The 21,907-nt window shown below is 40.1% G+C and overlaps 1 protein-coding gene across 5 annotated transcripts in view; it reads left to right on the top strand.

Moving 5' to 3' along the window:
• Positions 1-21,907, top strand: part of vps13b (vacuolar protein sorting 13 homolog B) — a 283,913-nt gene that overhangs the window by 230,134 nt on the left and 31,872 nt on the right. For 4 of the 5 annotated variants that reach the window (XR_003840835.1, XM_029503624.1, XM_029503626.1 and 1 more), the window contains 5 exons: positions 4,626-4,822; positions 6,516-6,697; positions 6,874-7,094; positions 7,211-7,342; positions 12,204-12,365. Coding sequence is in view for 4 of the 5 variants with exons in the window: in XM_029503624.1 (XP_029359484.1) it covers positions 4,626-4,822; positions 6,516-6,697; positions 6,874-7,094; positions 7,211-7,342; positions 12,204-12,365 (894 nt within the window). In the remaining variant the exon portion in view is untranslated. The remainder of the gene's footprint in view (positions 1-4,625; positions 4,823-6,515; positions 6,698-6,873; positions 7,095-7,210; positions 7,343-12,203; positions 12,366-21,907) is intronic. The other variant, XM_029503627.1, reaches the window with a different exon arrangement.

Genomic DNA, 21,907 nt, shown 5'->3' with positions numbered 1-21,907 from the left:
TCAGTATCATTTAGCCTCCAATCCTTTTCTAATTTGGGGCTGTTTACTAGCAGGTGGAGGGTGAAAAAGTTTGCAAATGAGCAGACTCCATATTGTATCTTTTCCCTCAGTCTGTTTGTTCCTCCTCCTCTTTTCTCTCTCATTTTCTCCTTTTGCTGTTCTCCTCCCTTTCCTTTGCTCCCTCTTTTCAGCGGAGTGCGCTGACTAGATGAAGGGGTGGTTTGCTCGTCCCCAGAGCATATCATATTAACATTTTATAAAATCAAGATTTCCTGCATTTAAATAGTTGTGGTTTCCCAACTGGTTCCAGTATCTCACAGGGGGAATTCAAACTTCCTTCCATTACTCTAAGTCAAATTGTTGCTGCACTGTTTTTACATACGGTAGAATGGGAGCATCAGAGTTAAAGGAAGGCAGCTGCAAAGTGACAGATTCTTAATGAAGCATCCACAGTTTCCCACCTGTAGAGGGCTCAAGTGATGACGGGATAAAGGGAGAGAGGAAGGTGACTCATTCTCACCTTCTTACTGCCATGAGGTCCAGTTCTCTGAATCACAAGCAGGTGTCCTTAATGCTCTTTTTCCATCCCTCTTGTTGGTTTTCCCCTCCTCCTGCCTCTCTGTGGGGTTCTGAGGTCTGAGAAACAGGGAGTAAACACAGGAGCTATGATTCAGCCTGACCCCAGCTTAGAGGGGAACAGGAGGAGAGGATACAGTATATTATAGGAGAGAACAACAGCTTGAGTTCAGCCTTATCCTACAGTACAGACAGATTAACACAGTCAGTTTTTATGCAGAATTGTATTTGCCTTTTAGCTAAGCTGACATTTCTTAATGTAAAAATGTTTAAATTTTATCATGAACTTGCTTTTTAAAGCATTTGCCCAAAATTGCATAGATTTTTTGTTTTTCAGACAAACATCAGACCATCTGCTCCCCTGTTGTTGCTTTCGTGCATGGCTCTGTGGGATAGCCTTTCATTTCAAAGCAAGGGCTCTGTACTGCCATCATGGACTTGCTGGACTGCGAACATTAGCATAAAAGCTCTGTGGCCTGAGATGAACCAGCAACCTACAGCCGTAACCACTACTACAGCTGTTGATTCTGTCATTGTTGTTATGAGAAACACAGGTCTACTATCAGCTTCACATCCACAGTGGGGCGCTTTTTAGTGTTGCAAACTTTTTCTCCAGTTAGTAGAAATATGCAACTTATTGTTGGGTGTTAGAATCAGTGGGGAGCCCGTGGGGTATTTCACTTCAGAGCGACACACTGAACCAGAAAGAACAAGTCTGTCTAAGCCAAGAAAACTATTATTTTAGTGGGACTGCACTCAAGCAGACCTGCATTAGTCACAGCTAATGCACTATAAAAATAAAAGACTGTCCATGTGGTTAATTTGATCTGGAATTCTTACACCTCATCCACCAAAACTCCAGTCCCTCTTTAAAAGTTTGGCATTGTAGAGGAAACAAAAAAAAAAAAAAAAAAAACTGAGCGCAAAGATCTCAGCGTGGGCTTATTCTTGATTTTCCACACTGATTAGTGTTAACGTATATTAGCCCACCTGAGACAGCATACCAGGAGTCATTTTCAGAACAATTTTCATTACATCTCCTGAGTAAACATTTGTTCAAGCTGATGTCAATTCAATTTGTCTGCTGGCTGATAAGAAGTAGCTAGCAGTGGAATTTTTAGACATATAGGCATCAGCAAAATAACAGAAGACCTAATGGCAGTGTTGATATTGTTAATAAAAGTAATGGCAGACAAGGCTGTGGATGTCAACAGCCGCAGCCTCAGCAGGAGCTCAGGGAGTCTTCAGTTGCAGACACATATTTGAACTTTAGCAGTGATCACACCTGGGTTGATAATGGAAATTGAAGTCATTTCTATATGTTGTGTATTTGCTATAGTTTACCAGCCTTTACTTAAGGTTTTTTAGACTCTGCATTTGGATAATTAGACCCAGAAAAGTAAATCCATACAGGGTTATTGGTTAGCAAAACCAAGGTGAGGGACAACTCCGTATATATACAGTGTTTTTGAGACTTATGAATCTAAACATGTTTATAAATTAGTCTTAATCTTTAAACTCCTTAAAGTCCTCAACTCAAGTTTTACAGCCACTTTGAACCATGTCCAAAATAGAACCTTGTCTCAGAACTTAGGATAACATAAGGTAAGGTATTTCTTCTTCTTACATTTTACCTCAAGGTTTAGTTGCCAGGCCTGCTTTGTTGGGTGTTTGAAGAAAACAGATTGGGCCCATCAAGCCAAGGGAATGTGAGCTATTTAGGGTTACATGATGTTTATCAGATAAGGTACACACGCACACAATCAAGCACCGGAAACTGACACTGCCCAGACTGTATCATGCACTCAAATACATACACACACCTGTGTATACACATATGTTTACATGAATATTGTCTTTCATACAAGAAATTATACATAGTTGTCCTCTTGAACACATATATACAATTCATCTGAAGTATACACAGGTTCCTACTCCTCCCAGAAGCCAGTGCCAGATGTCCAACTCAACATAACTGAAACATTTCTTTCTTTCTCTTTTTTTCGCCATTCTCTACCCTACAACATTTGTTGAATTGGTAATTGATTTAATTTCTACTCTCTTTCAAGGCCAGGACTGCAAGTCAAAGGGAACATGACGCAAACAGAACCGTGCAAATGTATTCCATTCTCCCATATATGTTCCTCATATATTCATTTCTGTATGCTGTCATGTATATAGAATATCACAGGTTAAAAAAAAAAGCATGGCTTGTGTTCTAACAGCCCAGTTCTGGGAATTCTCTGAGGAGTGTCAGTGAGTTTCCTCCTCAGTGGCTCAGTGTTGGGGTTGCGGGTGCACAACTCTGTCAGGTACAATTATGAGAAGTTGATTCCTGGAAAAACTGTGTGGCATTTAATGCATGATGTAAACTATGGTTACTTCATCCATAAACCTCACACGTATGAATGAACAGACCAACACTCACAATCTCCGTGAACAATATGCATTTACACACCAACTTGTTGTGAGAGATTGGTAATAGTCCAGGGAGTGCTATACCTTTGATTTACTATTAGTCACATCACATACACGTGTGTGAATATGTATGCATTTGCTCACCACATACAAACACACACTCCTTCAGGTGTGCTCCTGAAAACACCCTGCCACTTCTGATCCATCAGTAGCTGTGTTTTGCAGGTGGTCGTGGTAACTCGAGCACCTGGTTTAGGTCACACAGGAGCACCAGAGAAATGAATGCAAATTTTGCTTCAATCTGAGAGGAACAAATGGAACCCTAACTGGCATCAAATAATGTGAGAACCCTCACATAACCTGATTGTTATTCAGTGTGCAAAAGAGCTCCAGGACTTCAATGTTAATGGCTTTCATCTAGCATACATATGCCGGGTGTTTAGTTATGCTGTGGTCATGCAATGTTGTTATGGAGAGATGTCGCCTTACTGCCTTGGTGGTCTGCGGTCCAAGTGTTGTCATTTTTTCCGACTAGATGAGAAAAATTTGGTTTTGCTTGAAGTGAGTAAATGCAAAATTGTAATACAGACACCATGAAAGTCACTGGCTCATTCTGTCTCAAAGGCAGGGATTCCCTGTGCCCTAAAAAGAGTCAGTCAAGAATTAATGTTTGATGATTAGCAGGCCACCGCAGTAGCTTAATACTTTGTGTGTACCAACAGGATCCACAGGACTGAAGTATACCTTTTGTGCAATAACAAAGCCTTACAGACATCCTACAGCACAAGTAATTAGTGTTACAGAGCGGTGGTTACAATAGTCTGTTTTATACTTAAACCTTTAGTTTAAGTGATGAACAATCGAGGGAAACAACAGGATGATATCCACTCATATCCATCTGAAGAGGAAAATAAGTGGGGGGATATAAAACAGTCAGTAAAATCCTGTCATCTGATGGAGCAAAGCCAGCAGCTTGCATAAAGGGATCCAGTGATGGAAGACCACATAATTTCTACAACTAAAACATACATAAAGGTACTCAGGCATGGTACTGATGACTATTCTGATGTATTAAATAGCATCAATAACAGTTTCGGCTTATGTTTCAGGACAAAATTTGTTTCAGTAGTTGGAGAGCTCACTGTAACCATATAAGGCAAAACAGAGGGACGTAACTAACTACATTTGTCATGCTGTGACTTTGAGACCTCATGAAGTCATCATGAAAGACATTTCTTCACATTCTCTCCAACCTCTCAAATAAGTGTGATCATTTTAACCTGTGTTCAGGGGTTGTTTGTAGAAGTTGGAGTTTAGTATTTTCTGAGCAGTTGTCAGAGCAATGTGACATGTGAATGTGTAATGAGTAGCTATGGACCACCAAAATCTGACCATCATCATCTTATCTCTAGGCCATCAAAAAGTATTTTTGCAGTTTATGATTCTGTTTGGTAGGCGATTTCTGAGAGAATGCAACACGACAGTAGTTTGCCATTAAAGGAACTTGAGTTCATGGATATGGATATGGAAATGTTGCGGGTCTTCAGAGGAATAAATTACATGTATGAAACTAAATAAAATACAGCATTTGTGAGTCACATATTTCACATTTTTACTCTGTTTTCTTCCAGGTACCATGTAGCCTTGAATACTGGGATGAGCTCCAGCAGGCCTTTGTTCCATACCGGGAATTCAGCCTGTCAGAGAGCAGCGCCTGCCAGCTACAACTTCCCAGCCTCAGCCTCACTGACCAGCAGAAGGAGCTGGTGGCTTCAGATCTGTGGAGGATAGTTCTCAACAATACTGGAGAAGGAGGAGATGAGCAAAGGTGACATAGTTTTCTATTGTATCTTGTGCTTGTGAATAGCTGTAGGTGTTGTGTGCTTGTATATACAACCAACTAGTGCATCAGGAAGCATGTGTATGCCGTAACATGAATTTGTGTTTGGATACACAGTACTTTTGCCGTCCAGTGTGAGGGAAAACAGAGAAATAGTGCACCCAGGCAGCTGAACACAAAGAGCTAGTAATGTGTCCCTCGCCCCACATCTGGTGTGCAGGAGCAGGGAGCGGGCTTGGAAGGCGTTCAGATTGGCCTAATGAGATTTCCCAGCACACCAAGTGCCTGTCAGGGCCCATCCGGATTCCTTCCTGCTTACCTTGAGTGTATCTAATCGAGGGGAAGCTCACGGGAAGCAAGAGGAGTAAAGCCCCCTTTGGGTTGGCCAGGCCAGGCCAGACCAGGCCAGGCCAGGGTTGGGCTGGATTGAGTTGGATGGGATGGGTTGGACTGGGCCAGCCAAGCTGTGTAATAGCTCAGAGAGCATGCTTTTTACTCCCTACTACTCGCTACCAATGCTTCCTCTATTCATCTCCCTTATGTCCCACCCAGAATTCTGTTACACCTTCTGTGATTCACCCATGTTTCTTTTCTCTCGGTCTTTTTCTCATTCTTTCCTCAGCTTAATCTACTCCCCTCCTTTTTACTTCCTCTTGGGATTTAGGAAACTTTTAGTAGAAGAGAATTGCCAAGCCCACATTCTGTGTGGCTTAGACAGCTCCAGAGGACCTTAAAGGGAAGAATAAGAAAACATGTAAGAGAAGAAACAGAGGAAAAACTCTGCAGAACCAGATACAGTGTAAAGCAAAATATACATCTGTGCTTCATTACAATCATACTCCAAACACTACATTTCCTTTATGTTTAAATTATTTGTCTTTTTTGATCAAAATTGATTCCCCTTTCCTTAGTCACTCGTTTCATCTGCCTTACTTGAGTTTCCACCAGAAAAATAACTTGGCTGTCCTGCCAACTGGAAGTAATGAAAATTGTCAACATATGATGCTTATCTTTTAAGGAGCGCTCTGCTGCACCAGCATATTTCAGGTCCTGAGCGTTGCCTGCTGGAGGTTTTATAGTGGATCGTGGTAGCAGCAAATTACAGAGCAAATGGTCATTCACTTCAATTACCTTCCATTCAGCATCATCAACCATGACATTCAATTAATAACTATGAGAGATCCTCCTGACAACTGAAAGTAATTTTGCACCTGAAGTCTTAGCCTCAGACAGCAGAGAGGCCTAACACAACATTGTTCTCTTCTTCTTCTTTGCTTCGTCTTCAGAAATTGTAGCATTTGTCTCATTGTAAAATTTCTGCAATGGATGTCACTCACTTTGCAAGTCATTGGACAAAAGACAAAAAGTTCAGTTACTAGTAAGAATGAAGTCATTTAGTGAGTGAATTGAATTTTTGTGGCTCTTATTCCACACCTGTGCCCATTGTTTTGATGTTACAAAACAAAATTAAATCAATAACTAAAAACTGCCCAGTGCTTAAGAATAGTCCTATAGTCACATGTTACTCATTTCTCAGTATTACTTCCATATGAACTAATGTCATCTTCACAGAATGGCTGCAGTGCAGTTCCCTGTCTTTGCACTTTTCGTGTTATTTCATTGTCAATATCTCTTCTGCAATCATTATCATCTTTCCATCATATCTGCTTTTCCCCTCTAGTTTGGATAGTGAGTGTGGCTCCCAAGTACCTTGCGATCAGCTGGTATCTCCAGTGGCATTGGCAGCCTGCACACGTGTGGACTCCTGCTTTGCACCTTGGTTTGTTGCTTCCCTGGGTGTATCTCTGCAAGTGGCACAGCTGGAAGTTCACCTCTGCCACCACCTGGAACAGCAAGGCACAAGTAGGTTATGGCCGACATTACAAAAACCCCTGACCCTCTTCTGTAAAAACCACAGATGTGTTCATATTCCTCAGTTTTTCAATTAATATACTTTTTTTTCTTTTTAATTGAAAGAAGTTTTGATTTACTGTGTTATTTTAGTGAATTTAACTTTGAATAATGTGTCACTCTTTCAGTTCCATCTCAACAACTACGCCCCTTCCTGCCTGACAGGAAGTTACCACAGGAACAGGAGTTCATGGTGATTGGTGCTCAGGAGCCAAGGGTCTTCTTGCACCAGTGGAGCATTGGACCACGTCAATGTCAGGAGCTCAGCTTTTCTACTCAACTGGACTGCAAGTTGCTGGAGTACAGAAATGTAACCTACCTCCAGCTTCTCCAGCCTTGTCTATTACAGGTAGAGCTCAGATGGTTATTTTGCTGTTATGTCTATCTAGATATTTGCATATTTAGAGTATTGATTGGATAAAGTAGGGAAGATTGTTAATTTTTGATTGATTTACTGTGTTTCAGGGCCAAGCTGCAGCCACCAGTTGCCCACAGAACACTACATTAGACGTGAATGTGTTTGTGGACCCACTGTTCATCAATATCAGCCAGTATGCCATCCACACTGTGGAAACTGCATTGCAAAGCTGGCAACAGGTGAAAGAAAATTCTGGCCATTGAGACTGCTGCACACATATTGAAACATAACAAAGAATGCAGTAAAATAATAGCACCATGAACTGCAAAAATCAGGGCAACGGTAGAAAATACAGAGCTTGAATGTGATAGCCCTCAGTTGCCGCTGGCCGTGTGAAAAACTTTTAACATTTCTCACTACATTCTTACATTTATGAAAACTCAGTATTCCTATCACTGACCACTTAGACACAGAAGGGAAAAAGGGATTAGCACTTTTAGATCGATGTTTGATATTTGGAGGCAGGGGCTAGTAAAGCTATGGAGGAAATCCTTTGAAATATATGCACATTTAAAGAATATACTTAAAGACACTCTTTTGTCCCAGATGGAGTATCAGCTACACAAACTCACAACAAATTGGATTTTATGAGAGCAGTTTTGGTTTCATGCCAGTGGTAGTGTAGGATGGAACTGCCTTACTCTTTGCTGTAAACTCTGAGTTAGAGGCTACAGTATATCTGTTCTTGGTCTCTGCTCTATGGCCCTCGTCATCCCTCAGTTCTCAGCACTCAGCGCTGCCTCTGGTAGCCAGGATATTTGTGTGTGAAGTGATGCCCATAAAAACACGGCAAAACTTGAGTGGTTACACCTGCCAAGATTTCATCTGGCCGCTGTCCTCCACCCACTTGTCTACTACATACACACACACAACACACACACACACACACACACACACACACACACACACACACACTCTGGCCTGTTTTATTTTGTATGCCCTATCATGGCTCTGCTCAGCTCAGCTGTGGCTATGCTGACTCATATATTGGCCTCTTGAGATGTGAGGTACTCTTATGGTTTTACATGCATACAGGCTCCCACTGCCAGGTGAGAGAAATAATAGCTTATGTTTTTGTAGAAACAGCTGTGGTCTTTTACCTGTGAAAAATAAAATTAAACAAGCTGTATAGAAAAACTACTATAAAGTGATAGTTCTGGCTCACAGATTAATACCTTTGTTTTCACTCAATGGCATCACTGACTCATCAAAAGCTATTAACCAAATGTTTTAGTTGATGGGTCATATTTGACTTGGGGGTTCATCATTGCATCATTTAACTCAGGCTTCACGAATGTTCCCTATTTGTGGTGGTTAATTTTGTCATAAATAAGACTTTAGAACGTTGGTGGTGTTGTAATGAAGGGTCATATTGCAGCTTTACTAAAGTGTTTGGACGTGTTTTGCACACCAGGTATGTTTGATGGGCTTTACCCAACAAGTATGATTAGTGAGGTTAGTAATTGCTTGAATGCTCTTAGCCAAGGGGTTTCCTGATATGATTTTTTTTTTATGTTTGGCTTTTTTAATGCCATCTTTGTCCAAATACAGGCATATAGTGATCAGATACAGACACTACCAATGACATTTTTTCACTAGTACACTACACAGTCACTTCTAAAACACATTAACCCTGTTTGGAGGATTTCATGTTCACTGGTTTGGGAGTGATTCATTAAATGATTAAGCCAACAGAATTAACTTGATTGGTATAAACAGCAGCAGCCTTTTAACTTGTTCAGAACCTTTCATCTACCTCCAGCCTTCACCACTTTGCTGAACACAAGGGAAAAACAGATCATAATTATAAGGCAAATGTGCTGCATGTGGTCATGGTCGTTCTGGAATAGGGGGTAGAGAGGGGTCACATATGAAAGGCTTGTTCTTCAGGAAATGTTCCACTTAAATATTTGGTCAGTTAAACAGGAAGTTGTGAACATTTCAATCATGGAATATTGCTTCCCTTTTTGGGGTTTCACTGAAATACTATCTTGATCGTGGTGAACCCTGTATGGGTATGATTAAAAGCAAGCTGCCTGGTGGTGTAGTGCACTACAGGAATAGGTGCGAAGGCCAGCTCCATTAAGCTAGAATATATCTTGTGGAGATTTGATGGAGCATACATATAAATAGCACATTATACATGCACAGAGAAACTTGATCCTAATTGGAAATGTGATCAGAAATGTTAGCAGGCTCTGTCCTTCTGCAACAGAGGAATTTATCCTTACGTGTATAATTGTTTCAACAATTGTCATGTTTCCTGGTGTCACTGCCGGCAGGTAGCCTTATGATGTGGCCTGCAGAATGCATGTTGACTCATGGAGAAGAGTCAAATCAGACCCCCACAGCCAGAAACATTTCAGATGAATAGCCTAAACCTTCATGACAATCACAAATGAACATGTCAAATGGACCAAATAATCAAAGCAAATCAAATGTATTTGTATAGCGCCAAATCATAAAAAAGTTATATCAAGACACTTTACATGAAGAGCAGGTCTAAACCAAAATCTTTGTAAAATTATTTAAAGAGACCCAGCAGATCCCCTGATGAGCAAGCACTTGGCGACAGTGGCAAGGAAAAACTTCCTTTAAGAGGCAGAACCAGGCTTGGGCGGGCGGCCATCTGCCTCGACTGGTTGAGTTGAGTGTATGTGTCATTGAATATGATATAGTACTCAGCATTCTACCAAATCCTAACATCTTTGATTCAAGGTTCAGGTTAGGTTATTGTTTCTATAATATATTGGTCTTTTGGGGGGGTTTTTGCCGGGGGTGGCAAGAGGGGTCGTTGTTTTGTTTTTTGTTTTTTGTTTTTTTCTTTTGCCTCTTCTTCATGCCCTCAATAGCCTCATATGGCTCCGACCCCAGCCCCCCACCACTTTAACCTCATGCCCCATACTCAATCCCAAGCCTCACTTTCAATATTTGCCCCCGCCCCAGCTCCTAACCCCTGGGAAGTGGCTTTGGTGGAAAGCCACACAAAAGCCCAGTAGTATTTACACATTCTGCTTTCTCACAGAACATTCACAGGCTGTTACATGTGCGGTAGGGACAACAGTAACTTTCCTCCTGATATTTTTTTTTCTTTTCTTTACGTTTTAAGTGACTCTCTGCTTTCCTTTGTAAGTGGAAATCAACTGTTAGAGATTATGTTCCTGTTTGGAACAGATGTGTTGGTAAGGGTCATCAGAGGAGGCATATATAGCTGATTTTAGATCTGATTAGTGTTTAATTTTGTCCCTTTTACAGGTTTCAGTATCACCCTCCATGGAGTCTTGTTTCATGTGCATTTCTCTTGAATGGGTGTCATTATTTACAATCTTTTTTCCAGACATTTAACTGTACCATGCCATGTGTATGTGTGCCATACTGCCATGCAAAATTGATCTGGACTCCTGTGAAAACTAGTGCAAAAGTTACTGGATGGATTAGGAAAATGGATGCTTTGATCCCTAGTAGGCCTGCGTCTAACAATGAACCCTCTTCTCTTTAATAAGTAAGACATGTTGACTTTTAAATATCTTTTTCTCATTAATTGTCGATTTAAAGACTTTGCATAAACAGGGAGTGATTGTGATTTTTGCCGGAAGCTTTTCTGATGTGTATATCATGTTGCCTCATGAATCAGAGTAGAAAGATGATACCATCAAAGAGTGGGCTTAGCAATGGCATCTTAAGATGGCAGCAGGAAGTTTGTAAATCGCAGTGCTGGATTCAGAAGGCAACAAAGATAGTGTTCCCCTATAAAACTGTAAATGGATTTCAACCCACTGTCGCAGCTGTCCCATCTATATTTTGCTCTCTACCTCCCTCTCTCACACACATCTATCATCAAGTGTTCTTTTAATGGTGTAAACTATCCCATCCGTTTTCAATAGCATCAACAACCCCAGGACCCTGAACGTGCTTGGCAGTCAAACTTTGAGCTTTTACTGCCAGCCTTTTTTAACCATCAACCGCCCTGCCATTTAAAAGTATACAGCAGGCTGGGGTCCCTCTTTGTGGGGATAGTTGAGTAGCTTTTGAGAAGCTGTCTCAACCTCGGTCATGTGTGTCAAAAGTCAGGGAGGGGTGTGCCGAAGAGATCCCATCGGGAACTGTTAGCCTTTGGAAGGACCTCAAGCAAAACTTAGACATTCACATACATCCACGCACTTGCTGTCCAAGTCTCATAAAAATTCACACAAAATGGGATCTTTTGAAACTATGTATTTGAATTCTTTCATGCAGGAGAGTTGACACACACCCTCTCCCTCCTAAACTAGTGTTTTCAATAGTTAGCCAGTGAGCTGTTCTCTCTTGCATGCAAGCTGACGTGTGAGTAGACAGCATCTGTGTAGAGCTAGCATGACATGAGTTTCTCTGAGGCTTTCTCACTGACCTATTGATGTAGGTGGCCCGAACTCCTAACAAACCACACTACATTGATGATTCTTACAACAGCAATGTTTTTATTGGCCAACTTTGTGAAAATTCTACGAATTAAGTTTATGATTTGGTTTCAAATGAATAAAATTTGATTTGATATTTGCCATTTAAAGTAAGCTGGACTCTCTGAGCCTGTTTATCTCTATCACCAACCAATATATTGACCATATTGCTGCTCAAAGGAGGACATGAAAAAGTTGAACGTTTGCTAAAGAGATATGCCTCCTGGAGGTTTTATGTGGGCCCCCAAAGTCCAGTCTAAGCTCCTCCAGTCTGGATAACTGTCAGACTGTGATATGATTCACTCCCCTGTTGAGGTTGTGTTACTCCCATAGATGATATCACTCATCTCATTCTTCTACTGGCTGACAGCTGCACTACCAAGACCTGCATTTTTCAGATTGAGAATACATAAATTGTTGACACCTGTATATGTGCTTAAACACACACACCATGTATTTATATACTGTACATTATACACTCGTCATAGATGCACCTGGAAGTATTGTCTTATTTTATACATAAGCTGTGTTTCTCATGTCACTCTTTGTTTTTGTCTTCCTTCACCAATACCCACAACCTTAACCCCTAACCCCTGTCTCTCAGAATGAGAACCCAGAAGCTGAAGAGCTTATCTACAGCCACTATGTGATCTGTAACGACACCCACGAAACACTGCGTTTTGGCCAGGTGGACACAGATGAGAATGTGCTGCTGGCCAGCCTCCACAGCCACCAATATAGCTGGAGATCCCACAAGTCCCCTCAGGTAGTGCACTCGAACATATAAAATAGACTTGGGCCTGGGAACTATCTGATGGTTCTTAGCTAAACAGCCCTAACATATGTGCAAAGAATATGTACACAGACATACACACTAATCTACACTAAATGTATGCATGTATGAAATAAGCTACATGCATACATTTACACACACATTTCAATGTTTACCTAGATACATGTGCACTGCATGGGAGCATACCTGCATACCAATGTGTGAAGACTGGCTTACACAAGCAAGTCCATGCTCATCAAATTTAACAAATTCTCTCCAGAGGCTGACAAAGTTATATACACATATCAGGCACACCGTGTGCAGCCACCATCTTTGTGTTTCTGTCGCATTCTCAGACAATGCCCTGACAGCGCTGTTAAAGAAGATTGATTATATTTAACCCTTTGTGGTTTTGAGGTTGAGTGGAGGGTGGGCTGGTGATCTGTGCACACATGTTTTAGGATCCCAATGTGTTGAATGGAGAGTGAGATAGTTAAGCTTGAGAAAAGACATGGCCATAATTGCTCACAATAAGTCAGTAAGTCAAGTCGTATTAATCACTGACAATGGTTAATCTTTGCTCTTACCTCACTCTCACTGAGACACACATACAAATGCACACATACTTAAATAGTGGCAATCTGGCATATTGGCACTTTGAATTCCACATCTCATTTTAGCACTGACTCCAAATAACCTCTGTATTTCCAGGGTTGTTTTGGAAGAGAGACTGTCAAAATGAGCCAAATATTATCATAGATGAAGAATGCAATTCCAAGATGGTTCTGTCATATGTTATTCCATTATGTTTGTGGTATATGAAATATGTGGTCTCAGGATGACCATGATTTGTGAAACTAGATAAATAAGAAATAGTGCATCTCTGCCAAAAATTCTCAGCTAACTTACTGAGCTTGATGATAAAATGTCTGCCGATTTGTCCACCTTAGCAAATTGCAGCACACACTCCTAATTTCTTTTTGGGGTTATAAAAATAGTGACACTGATAAGAAAAGGCGTATTTATTTAATAGTTACTTGGTCCTGCGAGTGTGTTTTTGTAGCTCTTGCAAATCGGTTTCCAGGCAGAAACATAAGTAGTTGCAATGTTTTGCTTAAGTCCTGTGATGACTTGCAGTGTCTAAAACAGCTCCAGTCATCACCAGCCATCATTTCTTAGATCTCCTCTTTTCCTTTTTCAATCTTTGAACCTGTCCACTCACACTCTTTCAGACTTTATCTCCTTTTTACTCAACCACTGATACACAGTCTTATCTTACAAAATTTCAAATCCTTCATCCGCTTTGTCTTTTTTCCAACTAAGTACGTGGATCAATAAGATACAGTCCAAAACATTTCAGGCATCACACCCTGAAGCCATAGTTCAGAAAACATTCTCTTGTCCTACTTTTAAATATAGGTCTTCCTTTATACCTCACTTCCATCAGGCCAATGAGGTCATCTGGTCTCTGGCTTCCACACTGTTTTGAGGTCCCACATGTGTGCTTTTGTGTTAAGACTCTCCAACCACAGCAGACAACCTCCCAATACTGTCCTTGTCTCTATCTCAATCCCCCATAACCAAGTGATCTCTGGTGTTCACAACCATGCTGGCTGAACTCATTATGCTTTGTCTAGTTTGTCGTATCCACTTCTGTCTTGGACTCTGTCTGGAAGGAGACTGTGTCTTTTTGATTTGTCTTCCACTATATAGCATAGTAACTGCTGTCTTTGCATTTGGATTTGCGTAATTTAATCACTCCTGAAGCCTAGGTCAACATCAGGACCAACTTATTCTTTGGCCATTCAAATTTCTTCTCTTTTTGTTAATTGGGATTCAGTTGTACCCTTACTTTCCAAACTAAATCCTTTCTTATATTGCAACTCACTCTCTTGCACCACTCCCTTCCTTAATTTAACTCCTCTGAAATGCCAAATATTAGTACCAACCATCCATCGGTTTCTCTATCTTACAAACCACAAAACCATGCCACTATTCTCCACCTTATCAGTCACACTCACAAATACCAAAGTATATACTCCCCGTCCATGCTGTTCATGGGCTGTCTCCCCTTGACTGAGAGGCCTGGGGTCTGTTGAGAAGGCAGGCCATCAGCCTGTCCTCATGGCTCTGGTATGATGCGCGTGTCCCAGCTGGCCTGTCCCCCAGGCACACACTCTCACACACACAAGCCAGAGCTACTAATTTGCTGTTGTAAAGTAATATGTCCCCTTACTCTATCCACCAGTGAGAAAACTCCTGACCTGACCTGATCATCTTTAAAAGGGGAAAATGAAGGAAGAGAAAGAGAAATGGGGAGAATGAAAAAGAAAAGAAGTGAAAAATGCACAGGGAGTTTGAAAAGAAGGTAGAGGTATACTCTATATGGATTTTTATGCTTAAAATTATCTTAGATTGCAAATAGGTGGATACCCATGTCTTCACTGATTATAAATCAGATATAGGTTCTTATTTTACCAGCAAGGTCACCAAGTTGCAATAGTAGGTCTCGAGCCACCACCTATGGTTGGCCTCACAATGTACTGTCATTCATGTCATGCGTCTAATTCCGATTGGTTGATCAACACAAACTGAGTTAGGGTTCCAAAGAGAAGCAGGAAAGAGGCAATCACAGTGAGATGATTTTGGTCACAGCAAGTACACTTTCCTTTGGATAGCAAATCTTCAGTGTGTAGTATCTGCAATATTTGCACATTGGCTTAGAGAGCTCTACAGCCAAAAATGTCACTCCAACTTTTCTAATTTCACTCTGTTGATGATTTAAAACTATCCAACAAGAGAGTAAAGATGATAAATCTTGCGATAAATCCTGTAACCCTGAGCTGTAACCCCTCTTATTTCCCATAGACATGGCCAGATATGTCTGCCCCAGCATAGAGAGAAAGTTCTCCCCCCATTAACAGGCCTGCTGTTGTTTCAGCTTGAACTAAAATAGGGAAGCATATTTAAAATCCTATAATCTTCTTTGTCTATTTTTGTGTGTATGTGTGAAAGAGGAGTGCTTAGTGTGTGTGATCCTGAGCAATCTAACTAGTGTATACTTCTCACAGAATATCTGTCACTTTCTCAGAAGAACATTCAAGTAGAGTGTTTTTGCAGTGAAATGTGAACCTCAGCTCAGGTCACACACCCTCTCACTGCTCCTCTATTTCTGCCCATCTCCCTTCCACTCTCTCTACCCTCCTGTTTCTGCTGTCAGTTATAACCATACAGATACATTAAAGGTTAAGGGTTGATTAAGGCAGTCACATTCTCAGAGCCTGCTGTCATCTTACCTATGATCAAATTCATGCCCATAAGTGCACACTCACACGCACACATATACACACTGTGATAAAATGTTTCCAAAGGTCTGGAGTACATCAGACTTCTCTGTCTAGTTTCTCTCATTTGAGAGGCAGCATGCCTTCACACTCCAGCATTTACTAGCCAAGATGAAGAATTATATAAATACACACATTAAGTGATAGAGGCAACAATAGGTAGTTGGATGTAGATATTGTCAAGATACTGGTACTATAACTGTAACACACACTTTAAATACACTTTATATCCATCTCTGATACATACAGACACATTGAATGTCCTCATCCTATTCTTTTTCAGGGCCCTGTTGTGTGGTGTGATGTGGATGGTTGAAATATCTGGCTGCTCTGTACAGGATGCAGCCTGGCTGATGGAAATCCCTGTGGTTAGTGTGGTTTGCAGGGAGAGGGGTGTAAAAAGCACCATGGATTTCGGAAGGACTTTTTAAGTGCTACATGGAATATTCACAAGTTGAGTAAATTGTAATGCACTCAAGCAAAAGGCTTCTACAGTAGAGCTCTCACTCTCTCTTCCTCTGCATGTTAACATTGGTCTTGGTGTGTGGGAGGGTTGGTGTATGTAGCGTAGGTCTATGTGTATCTGTGTTACAGTGTTGTGCTGTTGTTTGTGTGTGTTGTTCCCAAGGGTAATGTACTGGAGATAGCAGCCCAGGACTATTAGTTTGCGGTTAGATTGGGCGAGTTGTTGGAAGCATGCATGATAGGGAGGTATTCGGTCTGAGTTTGTGTGTGTGAGAGAAACTGGAGAGCAGTCCACTCTACGTGCATATTTGTGTGCATATGTTTGTATCCGTGCATTTATGTGTTAGGAGCTGTGCATATTGTTTTTGTTTTCTATTGCCTATTTGCCATACATTCTTTGCGGTGTGTGGGAACTTTTCAACCTAAAGCAGCGTTCAACTTTTACAGCTTATTACTCAAAACAAGTAAAACAAAAAAAAAAAAAAGTTGTTTTTGTGTTTTCAAGTATGAGGTCATATTTCTCCATCCTGACCCATTGTTTAAGAAATACTGCCCTCAAGTGAAGTGGTTTAGTTGTGCTGTTCATCCAAGGTTGTGACTGTAACTGTGATAGATTAGGCAGCCCCTTTTGGTCATATTAGTCCCACCCCGGTTAACCCACACTATGACTGATTCAAGGGAGAATGAGAAGGCAATGAAAAGGCCTGCTGTCTAGTTTAATCTCTGGGGAAAACCTAAATTTCCTGCAGTTTATCTTGGATTGGGTCCAGAACGAAAACATGCTTATAGGCATTACCTAAATGTTAAAAATAGAAAATGAAAACTAGTGATTTATCAAGAAAGGCTTAAACATCAGATTCCTTCATTGCGTTAGGGCAATGTTTTTTGTCCATACATTTATTCAAGGTAAGGTAAACTACTGATACGTGAAATATTTAACCTCAGTGATTCATTCATTGTAGCTCATCACTGAATAACTCTACAGTCTTTCTGCCTCTGAGTGCCACACTGTTTATCTTGACATGCTTTGGAATTTCTGAAATAATCTCCATGTCCAATAACTTGGACATGAACATATAATCACTGTCGTTATTAAGACAAAACATTTGTCAAAAAATTTGAATTGTTTTAATGATTAAAATTTTCACTGCACTCTGTTCTGGTTATTTTAAACTAATTGTGACTATGGCAACAAGCTACATATTGTGTGTGAGTAAAGTGTCAGAAGCTATGTCCATCTTAAAGAGCAGGTCATAGTCATCATGACCTCCTGGGAAGAACCATCTCACACAAGAAACATCAACACTAGGTAACTGCTTTATTCAGTTATGCACAATTCATAAATGTCCATGACGAGGTTTTCATAGTCATCACAGCTCTGATAATACAACAATAAGAATAACACAAAAGGAACCACACATCACGCCAAATGTTGGATTAGCAGCCGTAGCTGATGGAATGAATAATTCAGGCGGAGTGTTTTTCAAAATGGATTGATGTACAAAATTTTTGCTGCACTTGGCTACATTTACATAGTGAATTAATCATGAAGTCATAAATCCAGTGACTTGTACACTCACACTCATACACTCTTCTCAATGGCATTGAAGTGTTAGCCACAGCCACCACACATTATTATAAATCACATCCGGGGTAATGTGCATATAGCATTGTTTTTAGAGAAACACAAGAAACTTGTGCGACAAAAAAAAAATGGACGGGACTCAGTGAACATTGAATTATAGCTAGGTTCAAAAAGTGATGAAAACAGTCTGTTCTTAGTACACTAAGTCATCATTATCTTTAGCAAAATTTCATGACAAAACATTTGCTATATAAAATAAAAGTATTTTGACCAGATCTACTTCTGGTTACTGCCATTAGAAGCAGATTATGCAGATTTTTCAGCTCTCCATTAATTATTTGGCATGTATTTTAATATTACAGATGCCCTATACCCAGCTCAAAGCCTCATGTGTAAGCATCTGAGTTAATCCCAGCACCAAAATGAATAAAAACTAAATTGCATCAGTAATATCTACAGCAGGGCTCCGTGTCATTGTGCGTATTAGGTCTGTATTAGGCCTGACATGTCACTGAAGAGATGAAACAGGGAATTGACTTGATTGCTGATTAATTGGTTGGTTATCAAGAAATTCTTAACCTTTTTAATCACGTAATGTGTGACAAACACAGTGTTTGCATAGCATTAAGTTGCTTTTTTGACTTGACTTTGACTTGACTTGAGACTTGAATATTCAAGGAACACATTTTCATCTTTCTTTAACCCCCCATTTGGTCCCAGTCCAAACATTTGATACAGCATACTGCATTCTCTCACCACAAACAAACCTTTGTGAAAAGCACATTGATGGCAGTCTGTCTCCCCCTTCACCACCCCATTTATGTTTATTTCTTCACAGTTACTGTCTGCTCATCCCTTCAAACTCAAGACTGTATCTAGACTTTATTTACTTTGGTTTCTCACTTTTACTTTCATGCCATGAGATTATATCTTGATTAAATGATTGATGCCTAGTGAGCCATTGGATGGTCATGATATGTGCAAATATTTGAGCCGTTCAACTCCCTGCACAGTTTTTCCCACTGAAATGGGATTAATTAAATTATGTTGATGAGAGCTAAGCAGTGACAATCTCATTCGTTTTTCTTTGTACATATTTTTTAGAATGCCACTTATGTTACCACTTTAAAAAATTTGATTTAATTCTTTGAATAAAAGTAGAACTATCCACATGACAAAACTGGCCAGCATTAATGAAACAGCCCACATTATGACAGATTTATTGAACTGAAAACCCAGTCTTAACAAGTCAACCAACCCATGTTGTCCTACAATATCATAGAATGAGGTCCATGAGTAATGTTTTTAGTTTTTGTTTTCACATTTAGGGCATCTTTTCTTTTTTGCATCTCTTTCAGGACTTCATGGATAAGATGTTCAGATAGATAAAGACAGTTGCAATGAAGTGCTAAAATTATTATTATTTTTTTTTAAAAAGTCATACTCGTCGTCTTTTAATGTCCAAGTTAAGTTAAACATTTTGAGTTTTTTTCTCAGTAATTGAGAACAATTAATTCTCCCATTGATTATATGAAAAATTTTGTTATTGGATGTGAAGTGGTGTTTCAATCATGCTGTTTTACAGACTAATGCAGACCTTGTTCATTGGCTTTTAAGCCACATACACACAAATACACACAAACAAAAGTACAAGACAAGAGAACTGCCATACCCTGTCAGATGATGAAAGATAAAGTCTTTGCTCAAGTATTAAAAATAGTATTAGTATAAATTAAAATATTTTGTGTGAAAAGAGCTGTAAAGTATATCTGTCAAGGATTAGTTTCTTTCAGACAAAATAATATGCTCCTTAACTGTGTGCAAATTAACAAGATAAATGTAGCTGCAATAGTCAGTATTATTTTACTTGTTTAACACAACAAACGCTAAGTGGTTACTACACAAACCACATTAGCCAGGTGGAGAGTTTCTTTTGGACAGCATTCCCTGCCCGTGGTTGAATTCAGACCACAGTTTTTTTTCCACTCTAGACAATTCATAACCTGACACTTGCAGTAGCCTTTAACTTTTAAGAACCTCTAAGGCTTTGACCCAACCTTACATTTCTGCTGTATTTCATAAATCAGAACATATTGCCTACACAACTGGCAACACATACATTCATTATATTTTTAGAAGCTGTTTGGCAGGTTAGTATTCTTGTAGGAAAAAGAGAAACTGAATAAGAGTAGATATTGGTTTTCTATCACATTTACATTAAATATAGTGTAACAACAACATTGGAAGAGCACCACCAGAAGCAGGTTTGAACAAGACCAACCACAAGCTCAACTTCCACCCCATTCGCCAACAGTGCTGGATTCATCAGTCTTTGCCCCAAACACCACAGCTACTGCTCCTGCCTTCTTTCCCTGCTCCATACTGTATAACCTCAATAAAATTTTCTCCAGAATCAAAAAACAGGTGCAGGTGAATGATTGTCAGCTGTTGTGGTTCAATCAGTCCTGCCTTAGTTCAGCACCACGGACAGCACCATAGTGCTATATGACTGGTCCCAGAGGAATAGCATTGGGCTGGGTGACATTCCATCAACATTGATGTGAATGGAATGTCAGTTGTTTGTTTTGTTTGGTTTTTTCTTAAATGGTAGAGTTTGAGGTTTTATTTTCGTAACAAGCCTCTCTCTAGTGGATTATCACCCTTTGACTTATGATAAAGGTCAGTCTTTTAATAGTCATTTGTGTTTATTTGTTTTTGTCTGAACAATTGTGTAATGTACAGTATATGTTGGCCCTTCAGTGGACAAGTGAGGGCTTTTCTTGCAGTTTTTTCCTGGATAAGCAGAAAATTGATCCTAAACAGGATTACATTACATTGGAGTGGCTATTAGTTTGAACATGTGGTGGGTGAAAACTATGTATGTGTAAATTGTATAAGTTTTTATGGTGTGGTCTATACTGTTTGTGTGTAGAATGTTACATCGAGGTTACATTCATATTGCTCTTGTTCTTCTCCAGGTAAAGCTTTTGTTTGTTGGGGTTTTGAACTTGGATATGGCTTGTCCTTTCAAGCATCATCAAATGCTGACTCCTTCATCCCCCCTCCATGTGGTTTTTAAACCTCTCCCTTCTCAGACAGTATTTCTTTTGTCAGCTTTCTTTATTTGGTGCGAACACTTGCCGCGTCTGCATCTTCTGGAACCTTTGAGGCCCTAAGATGTCTAGGATTCCTTGGTAGAAACCAAAGGGAGAACCATGGAACAATGTTAGTCAAGCATAAACCTCTTAATGTCTCCTCTGTCAACCACGGAACCATACAAAGCCTTCTCTCTGTACCTTTTTCCAGCTCTCAAACCGCTTCTTAGACTTGCAAATCTGGGCTTTGATGTCGCACTGCTTTGCCTCTTTTGTCAGTGAGAGGGAGCCAAGGATGAGAGAAGCATTGCAGACAGCTGTTGAAACCACCATAATTCCCTCATGTTACATGGGATAGTCCTCACTGACCTGACAATGATGCTGTTGTGCCTCTCTTTTCTATTTTTAACTAATTTGCATTTCTCTTTTTTCACTGCAATTTAACTTTGTCTGCTTCGTTCCTTTCTTTTCTATACCCATCCCTCTTTGTCAGACAAGGTCCAAAAATCACATTATTTTACTTTATGTCCTAGTGTAAACCTGTTTCCTATTTACGAAGTGTCTGGCTAGAGAGGTTAGAAGAAGAGATTCCACCAGACAAGACGGGCCTCTGTTCCACATCCCTTTCTTTGCCCAGATAATTATAATTAATATGAACAGCACAGACACTTGTACAATAACATTTTTATGAACTATTACTATTATTAAACGTAAACTTGTAAAGCATGCTTTTGGAAAAATGTAGAGGTACCCAGACCTCATAAGACTTACCACAGCCTCGGCCTGTAATGGAAACTAGCAAAGCTACCAGTGTTGTTTATACCTCTACTCCATGTCTCAAATCCCCCATTATAGTCTGAGTGGGATGGAATGAAGGAATGGTAGTAATGGGTAGACAGCCAAAGACCACTGCGGCTTTGTCAGTCCGTCTGTGTAGCATCCAGGAATGCTGATTACATCTGCACTGCGGACAGACACTTAGTTTGTGTTATGTGTGCCCAAGCACATTCCTGCTAGAGGACAGAAGACGGATAGCGGTTACAGTGG

This window comes from Echeneis naucrates, chromosome 6 (genome assembly GCF_900963305.1).
Source record: "Echeneis naucrates chromosome 6, fEcheNa1.1, whole genome shotgun sequence".
Taxonomy (NCBI): domain Eukaryota; kingdom Metazoa; phylum Chordata; class Actinopteri; order Carangiformes; family Echeneidae; genus Echeneis; species Echeneis naucrates.
This window is presented reverse-complemented; position numbering and strand designations above follow the sequence as displayed.